At 38.6% G+C, this 10,000-nt stretch overlaps 1 protein-coding gene across 3 annotated transcripts in view; it reads right to left on the bottom strand.

The window, feature by feature from the left end:
• Positions 1–8,802, bottom strand: part of ccnd2a (cyclin D2, a) — a 57,881-nt gene extending 49,079 nt beyond the window's left edge. The window contains exons 1-2 of one of the 3 annotated variants that reach the window (XM_061970214.1): positions 8,709–8,802; positions 6,766–6,981 (exon numbers count right to left, since the gene is read on the bottom strand). In XM_061970214.1, the coding sequence (XP_061826198.1) occupies positions 6,766–6,981; positions 8,709–8,759 (267 nt within the window). In that variant the 5' untranslated portion in view covers positions 8,760–8,802. The other 2 variants (XM_061970213.1, XM_061970215.2) reach the window with 2 other exon arrangements.
• Positions 8,803–10,000: the final 1,198 nt, after the last annotated feature.

Consider the following 10,000-nt stretch of genomic DNA (forward strand, 5'->3'; position numbering starts at 1 on the left):
GGTCAATTAATGCTGCTATCTATTCAAAACAGATAGTTTGGTGTTATAGGCAACAGTGCAAACAGTGCGGTAAAACTCACGACGGTTAGTGTACCGTATTTTCCGCACCATAAGCCGCCCTGGGTTATAAGCCGCGCCTTCAATGAACGGCATATTTCAAAACTTTGTCCACCTATAAGCCGCCCCGTGTTATAAGCCGCATCTAACTGCGCTAAAGGGAATGTCAAAAAAAACAGTCAGATAGGTCAGTCAAACTTTAATAATATATTAAAAACCAGCCTTCTAACAACTCTGTTCACTCCCAAAATGTACGGTAATGTGCAAATGTGCAATCACAAACATAGTAAAATTCAAAATAGTGCAGAGCAATAGCAATGTCACAACACACAAAATAAACATAACGCTCACTTTCTGAAGTTATTCTTCATTCATAAATCCCTCGAATTCTTCTCCTTCGGTGTCCGAATTAAAAAGTTGGGCGAATACGGGATCCAAAATGGCCGGCTCCGTCTCGTCGAAGTCATCAGAGTCAATGTTGCTATTGTTGTCCAGCAGTTCTGTGAATCCTGCCTTCCGGAAAGTTCGGACCACAGTTGAGACCGATATATCCGCCCAGGCATTTACAATCCACTGGCAGATGTTGGCGTATGTCGTCCGGCGCTGTCTCCCTGTCTTAGTGGCGCAGGTCATCTTCTTGCTTCAATTCTCTTGCTGCTGCTCTATTTCCGTGTTCTACTGCGTGACTTATTGCCTTGAGTTTGAATTCTGCGTTGTACGCGTGTCTCTTAATAGGAGCCATTTTGTGGTCTTTACAGATGTAAACACACAAATGAAATGAAACGTAATATCCGCGCGCTTCTTCTTCTTCTACGGGGGCGGGTGGTTGCTTACAGTAGAAGAAGAAGCGCTTCCTCTTCTATGGGGGCGGGTGCTTACCTTGGCGGTTGCTTACCGTAGAAGAAGAAGCGCTTCCTCTTCTACGGGGAAAAAAGATGGCGGCTGTTTACCGTAGTTGCGAGACCTAAACTTTATGAAAATGAATCTTAATATTAATCCATATATAAAGCGCACCGGGTTATAAGCCGCACGGTCAGCTTTTGAGTAAATTTGTGGTTTTTAGGTGCGGCTAATAGTGCGGAAAATACGGTAACCATTTTACATTAAAATGATCGAAAAACCACGGAGACCAGGGGTCGGCAACCCGCGACTCTAGAGCCGCATGCGGCTCTTTAGTGCCGCCCTAGTGGCTCTCTGGAGCTTTTTAAAAAATGTATGAAAAATGGAAAAAGATAAGGGGAAAAAATATATATTTTTTTGTTTTAATATGGTTTCTGTAGGAGGACAAACATGACACAAACCTCCCTAATTGTTATAAAGCACACTGTTTATATTAAACGTGCTTCACTGATTCGACTATTTGGCGAGCGCCGTTTTATCCTACTAATTTTGGCGGTCCTTGAACTCACCGTAGTTTGTTTACATGTATAACTTTCTCCGACTTTCTAGGACGTGTTTTATGCCACTTCTTTTTCTGCCTCATTTTGTCCACCAAACTTTTAATGTTGTGCGTGAATGCACAAAGGTGAGCTTTGTTGATGTTATTGACTTGTGTGGAGTGCTAATCAGACATATTTGGTCACTGCATGACTGCAAGCTAATCGATGCTAACATGCTATTTAGGCTAGCTATATGTACATATTGCGTCATTATGCCTCATTTGTAGGTATATTTGAGGTAATTTAGTTTCCTTTAAGTCATCTTAATTCAATGTATATCTCATGACACACTATCTGCATGTAATATGGCTTTTGATTTTTTGCGGCTAAAGACAGATATGTTTTTGTATTTTTGGTCCAATATGGCTCTTTCAACATTTTGAGTTGCCGATCCCTGACCTAGACCATGGGTAAGCAACGTGTCCCTTTAGCGCCACCCTAATGGCTCCTTGGAGCTTTTTAAAAAATTTATGAAAATTTGTTGGAGGACAAACCTTCCTAATTGTTAGAAATCCCACTGTTTGTATCAAACATGCTTCACTGATGAGTATTTGGCGAGCGCCCGTTTTGTCCTACTAATTTCAGCGGTCCTTGAACTCACCGTAGTGGTGTGGACTGTGACGTGTCAGTTTGTTTACATGTACAACTGTCTCCGCTCCTTCTGTGTCTCTTTTTGTCCACCAAACTTTTTATACTGTGCGTGAATGCACAAAAGGTGAGCTTTGTTGATGTTATTGACTTGGAGCAGTTATAATCAGGCATATTTGGTCAGTGCATGACTGCAAGCTAATCGACGCTAACATGCTATTTAGGCTAGCTGTATGTGCATATTGCATCATTATGCCTCGTTTGTAGGTAGGTATATTGAGCTCAATTCCACGGGAAGAAGACAGCCTGCTGTTTCCTTTAACTTGGACACACACATCTATACCCTTGGCCATTCTAAGCCAGTAATTTCCAGGAGTTATGTCACCCTCGGAGAAGCCTGTGTTTTACTAATGTTTTCCAATGTTGTAAAAATGTGTAGAATAAATATAACATTTCAACATTTCTGTCAACGAAGATTGGCATTAGCATGCGACACATTGTCATTTTGATAGTAGGCGTTAAGACACATCATGTGTTGCCTTCATTATAACACTTATATAAGGCTTCTAATTTTTTGCGGTTCCAAACTGATTTTTTTTCTACATTTGGTCCAATATGGCTCTTTCAACATTTTGGGCTGTCGACCCCTGACATAGACTGACTGGCGCTGGCTCACTAGTTAAAATGCTTACATGAATACAAGAGACATTAACATCTTTCCCCATTAAGACATGACATACCACAATACAAACTGGTATAAAAACATTACACTCTGAGTAACTAAAGTATTAAATTGCGCACATTGAACATAGAAGCTAAAAGAGGTGATCGATCGATAATCAGAAGGAATATGTTTTTACGGTGCGTTAAAGAACCGCTGAACAGAGTGGTATGCTACGAAGCCCGCCAGAACATAATCAGTGAAGCATAAAAAACACAAAACATATAAATAGTGAGCTTTCTAACAGTGTGTCTATTTATTTTAGTTATTAAAAAACCTGGTCAAAATCTTTCAATGTGTGTGTAAGTATGTTTTGAGCACATTCAACAATACTACGATAATGTTGATTTTGATCACAATAACCGTGATATGACATTTTCATATTGTTAACCAAGTATTATTAATTATCATGTTGAGCACATTATAGGTCCAGGGTTCCCTATATTATAGGTATCGGGATGTGACTCTTACAACAACTCATGATCTGATTTCATTCCGATTCTTTGAGTGTCAATTCGGTTCACGATCGATTTGTGATTGAACACAATTCTATTTATATTATAATATATTATTTGGTATGAAAATTATAATAAAATATTTTTAAAACAGGTTACAATAGCTCCTCTTGGCTGCTGACCTATGACATATATGCAGGCCTAAAAAAAATATGTTTTAAAAATCAATAACCCGCAACCCCGAGGGGGACAAGCGGTAGAAAACGGATGGATGGATGGATTCTTTAAAAAAAATATGTATGTCTTTTTTTTAAAACATTTCTTGAAAAGTATCAATTCAGAATTGGAATAAATAAGAATCACAATTCGGATGTGGATCTATTTGTTCGGCACCCCTAAAAAAACTAAAGCTATTTTCCCTAAACTGCGCACCGAGGCTCAAAAGCAGGCCTGGGCAATTATTTTGACTCGGGGGGCCAAATTTAGAGAAAAAAATGTGCCTGGGGGCCGGTATATATATATATATATATATATATATATATATACATATATATATATATATATATACATATATATGTATATATATATATATATATATATATATATATATATATATATATATATATATATATATATATATATATACACACATATATACATATATACATATATATATATATATATATACATACATACACACACACATATATACATACATACATATATATATATATATATATACATACATACACACACACACACACACACACACACACATATACATACACAAATATATATATATATATATATATATATATATATATATATAAACTGTGAAAATCTGCTGTACAGTATGTGTGCTTGGGTCCTATTTTTAGGAACACTAATACAAAACCTCACAATAATGTCTGATTGAAAGCTAAAAACGTTATGGACGGACCGCCTTAAAAAACGGAATGGAATTTTACATTTTTTTCACTGAATGAGACACCCAGAATGTACATGAAAATAATGAATGTGGAATTACAATATTAACTATGAAAGATAAAACACTGAATATTGACAACATATGAACGTCACACCCCCTCTCGATCGACATTTTACAATCAAGCGAAATGCAACAAACACAGCAAATCATGAACGCGAAGGGTAAAAAAAACCCCACCTACGATCTGATGTATCGGATATGTTACTAAGCTTTAGAACTTTGTTGTAAAAATCACCTCCCGCGTCTGTCCCTGACACCCACATTTCAGACTGACACTCTGTGGAAACGCACTCCACCCACACTGCTTGGTGCCTGGTCTGCTGTGACTTAAAGTACCATATTAACTAGTATATCACGCAAAAGCAAAGATTCCAACAAATGGAATACTTTGCATAGTTCAGACTTATGGTAATATCACTGCACATCATAATGGCAGCTACAGTTTCCATCTTAAAGATCTAAAAAAAATATTTGGGAATGTCTGGCAGGCTAGATTGAAAAGCTTAAAGGGCCTTAATTTGCCCAGGTCTGCTCTAAAGTGTGTTTTCTCAGATTATTCGATTAATCGGACAAAATAATCGATACCTGGGAGTCCACTTGAACAGCAGACTGGACTGGAAGGTCAACAGTAAAGCGGTTTACTAGAAGGGCATGAGCAGACTCTTTTTCCTGAGGAAGCTTAGGTCCTTTAATGTGTGCAGCAAGCTGTTGGAGATCTTTTTTCAGTCTGTTGTGGCCAGTGCCCTGTACTTTGCAGTGGTTTGTTGGGGGAGCAGCACCAGCAAAAGGGACTTAAACCGGATTGACAAACTGATCCGGAAACCCGGCCAAACAATTGTGTCAGTGAGGGACAGGAGGACACTGGACAAACTGCTCTACCATCTCGGACAATCCTGCCCACCCACTCCACCAGACAATTAAGGGACAGCAGAGCTCATACTCCAACAGGCTCCTTCAGCTTCCTTCCCACAGTGTTCGATTCAGGAACCCCTTCATTCCGCACTCAACTGTATAATCACTCACCATACAACAATAGATGATATTTGTCTATTACCTGACCGCTTCTATTTTAGCTACCTCTCTTTGCTTATAATGTATATTTTCTGCTGGATCTGCTCTTTATTTTATGCTGCCCTTTGTTTTTTTTGCTGCAGCTGTTACATATACTGTAATATTGTACATGGTAATTGGGATTTGTTATATATTATATAAAAAATATAGTATATCAGTATATATTATATACTGTATATGTAATATTACATATATGTTATATTTTATGGTATGGTACATTTTTACTCTACTTAATACCTGCATTATCCTTACCCCTTCCATCCTTTGTAACTGAGCTACTGTGTGGAACAATGTCCCTTGTGGATCAATAAAGTTTGTCTAAGACTAATTACTGGCTGTATACAACCTGTTACGCCTTTCATGTAAAGGAGCATGTGCGGTCAAAATCAATTGCGCAATCAATCTGCATTTATAGATGAGTAATGCGATAATGTATTGTGATTACTCGCACGAGCCCTATATAATAGATCTAATTAATAATGAATCCATTGTTTTTTTAATAATATATGCCGAGGGGAGCAATAAGAAATACAAAATGGCCGTCCCGGCCCTGACTTGAGCACAAAGTGATCATGCAGGCGACACAATGAGCACTTTAAATGTGTTCCTCCTGCACTATATAGATGCAGCGACAAAAAAAAAAAGAAACTTGCAACACCACAAAAAAAAGCTAGTGCTGAGTGGATAGGTCGGCCCCACTTCCTTCTTTGTAACATTTACAAGAAATTCTAACCAAAGAAAAGCAATCACATGCACCGAGCAGCTGATCTCTGTTTCCTGTATCTGCACCACGGCCAAAAGATTGCCTTACATAGAAACACTGAGAGGAAACAAACAGCAGAGGGCCCTCAAAAGCCGAGCGGCACCGCAACGCGGGCTCGATTCTTCTCGCACGGGGGGGTTGGGGGGCTGACCATATAGGAATCAAGATCACGGCGACGCGTCTCGGGCGGGCGGACGATATTGTCAACCTGTTGTTTACAGAGGAATGTTTATGTAGCGCCACACCGCTCGCTTATCTGATCTGAGACCTGCCTAAGTGATTGCTTTTGTGCAGGTGAACGCCGCCACACAATAATAAATAACAATTGTTCACCACACAATCATCGAAATAGAGCAAGCGTGACATAATAATATCACAAGTGTGTGTGTGTGTGCGGTTATTTTTGGACGGGAGGCTGAACTGTAAAAGGCAAACTTGAATTTCTGTGAGTCTCTCTCCCACTCTGACAGGAACAGAGTCAGAACTTTGGCTGCCTTTCAAGATGACCTCGTTGCTCTGCCAGTGCAAATATCTGCCGCTAGATGGCGCCGGAGACCACTAGACAGCAGACTTTAAAGCACTGCATGTACAGTAGAACCAGCATCCTTGTGGAACAATACCTTTTTTTGTGTGCGATTTAAGCGGTTAAAAAAAAAACAAGACAAAATAAATAACTCGCTTACCAGCAGTTCTTGTGGTCTGATGGAGTTATCTGTGTAGATGCAAAGCTTCTCCGCAGTTAATGGACGAGTCTCTTTCAATTTGGATGCAAGAAACATGCAAACTGCTCCCAGCAGCTGCAGGTTGCACTTTTTGGTGGGGACCACTGCTAGAAATCTGTCTAAGTAGTTCATGGCCAAGGGGAAAACTTCTTCCTCGCACTTCTGCTCCTCGCAAACCTAAAAACAAGACATGATTATTAACTCTTAAAACGCATGGAATAAAGAAGACAAAATGAGCCCCCCCCCAAAAAAAAATTCAGTTGCGACATGCGGCGCATTTCAACCCAAAATCAGAGAATTATGCAAAAAATATGTGAAAAGAATAACATTCCTGCAGTTGATTGACTAAGAAAAAATTCAAGTCGCAACCGAGCCGAGTTAGCTAATAGCGCGCGTTATAAGACGCGGAAACGCGTTTTTCTACAGTCGTCATGTTTTTCATAAAATATTTAAAAATACTAATAAATTACCTGGAGCCGTTTCTTTTGCACCATAATAAACTGTGGGGTCTTACGCACAATAGCCGACCGTTCCCGTCCAAATTGTCGCGGGTTAAATAGGAATAAAACGTCAAAAATCGATGAGAAGTCGCGGGGGGCTGCGTCGCCACCGCGCCGATATATTCGCTTCAAAAATTAATTAAAAATATTCCGCACGTCGGAAGTGGATAAAAAGCACATGAAAATAAAGCTTAGACGATGGGGGATCGTTGGAGATAGCAAGTACGCGTAAATATGGGGTTTAAATGTCAATTATCGAACATAATTCCGGCGGCGAGGGGTGGACGAGCGAAAGCACAGATAAGGCCCTCGCCCTTCCTCCATTTCAAACAGATACATAGAAAGTTCGCGATCTTAAAAGTCATAATTTCTCCACTCGGAGGACAAATAAGACTCTCCTGCGCCATTCCCGATGCATTTTATGCGCTGTTATGGCTTTTATGACACCGTAAAGTCCTCTTAAAAAGCCCGTTAAAAAAAAACAACATGGCGAACGGAGAAGCGAGTGCATACGTGTGCATGGAAATACTTCAAGTATCTGCAATAAAAACACGTTAAAGAGGAGTAAAAGAAGCACTAAAGAGGCACTAGCGAGGAAAGCTTTACGGTATAAGTTGGAAGCTGCTTAAAACATGCGCGGACTTTAAAACGCCCAACAGGTCGTAAAAAAAAAACACTCATTTCGGGCTAAAAAGGAGGTAAAAGTGATAGAAAGGGATTTAAAGAAGATATTTCTATACCTCCAACATCCAAATGGCGACCATCCTGCGCATGAAAGGCTGAATGTCTCTTTGCACGCCTTTAAAATAGGAATACTGAGGTAGGAACCTCTCCTCTATGGTCAGCAAGCTCTGCAGGACTCGGTCATCACAAAGGAGGTTCGGATCGGGACGAGCCCGAATATTGGTCTCCATTTCCAGGCAGAGCAGCTCCATGGCCAACACAACCCAAGAAAAGAAAGAAAAAAAAACCAAACAAACAAAAAAAAAACAAAAGAAAAAAAACAAAAAAAACAAAGATAATCACCAAAAAACAAGCAGGAGCTTTGTGCCGAAAGTGCGCGTCGGAGCACAAAACACGCTGCGGTGGAAGGGAAAGTGTCGAGGAGGCATAAAAGAGACGAGACTGCCTCTCGTTGATGAGAACTTTTCCTGTGTGTCCGCTCGGCGACGAAGCATCAGGCGCGATTCAAGGCTGCGCTGCGGGCGTGTGCGCAACTGACGCAATTCCCTTTATCCGCCGCGTCTCATGCGTGCTCGCGCTATTTTCACCCCGTCCGACCAACTTTTTTTTTTTTTTTTATATATCAACGTAGCATCTTTTAACACGTGTTCGAGTTTGATCGTGCCTTTTCCCCCCCAACACACACTCATGTCCACTGTGCGCCTTTCTTGTGAAACATACGCACGACTTGGGTTGGATTCGGAGGAGACTTGAACAAAGAGGGTCTGCCATGTGCTTCCCCTCCGCACAATAAAAAAAAAAAAAAACACGCACACTTTATTAGGTGCACGCAGGTGGACGCAATGCTGCCACTTATTTATGAAGTAGACCACTTTGAAGAAAAAACATATACATACATACATACATACATATATATATATGGTAACACTTTAGTATGGGGAACATATTCACCATCAATTAGTTTCTTATTAAAGTAACAAAGACTTAATTTCGAATTCTTTGACACTCGGGGAACATATAAGGGTTAGGGTGAGGGTTACTAATAAGCAATAATTATGAGGTTATTGAGGGAAGACTCTTAGTTAATGACTTGCCGGTTGTATAATAAGGCCATGCAGAATAAGGCATTAATAAGTACTTAATAATGACTAATTAAGAGCCAATATGTTACTAATTTGCATGTTAATAAGCAACTAATTAATGGTAAATAAGTGTTCCCCATACTAAAGTGTTACCATATATATATATATATATATATACATACACATATAGACATACATACATATAGACGTACACATATATATATACACATATAGACATACATATACATATATATATACATATAGACATACACACACATATATATATATACATATAGACATACACACACACATATATATATATATATTTACATATAGACATACATTTATATATATATACATATAGACATACATATATATAGACATACATATATATATACATATAGACATACATATACATATATACATATAGACATACATATATATATATATATATATATATATATATATATATAGACATATATATATATATATATAAAGACATACACATATATATGTATGTATATATATACATATATATACACCTTCTCATTCAATGTGTTTTCTTTATTTTCATGACTATTTACATTGTAGATTGTCACTGCAGGCATCAAAACTATGAATGAACACATGTGGAGTCATGTACGTAACAAAAAAAAAGATGAAATAACTGAAATCATGTTTTGTTTTCTAGTTTCTTCAAAATAGCCACCCTTTGCAGTGATTACTGCTTTGCACACTCTTGGCATTCTCTCGGTGAGCTTCAAGAGGTAGTCACCCTGAAATGGTTTTCACTTCACAGGTGTGCCTTATCAGGGTTGATTAGTGGAATTTCTTGCTTTATCAATGGGGTTGGGACCATCAGTTGTGTTGTGAATGAGAAAGTGTCATATATATATATATATATATATATATATATATATATATATATAT

The sequence above is a fragment of the Nerophis lumbriciformis genome, linkage group LG10 (assembly GCF_033978685.3).
Source record: "Nerophis lumbriciformis linkage group LG10, RoL_Nlum_v2.1, whole genome shotgun sequence".
Lineage (NCBI taxonomy): Eukaryota > Metazoa > Chordata > Actinopteri > Syngnathiformes > Syngnathidae > Nerophis > Nerophis lumbriciformis.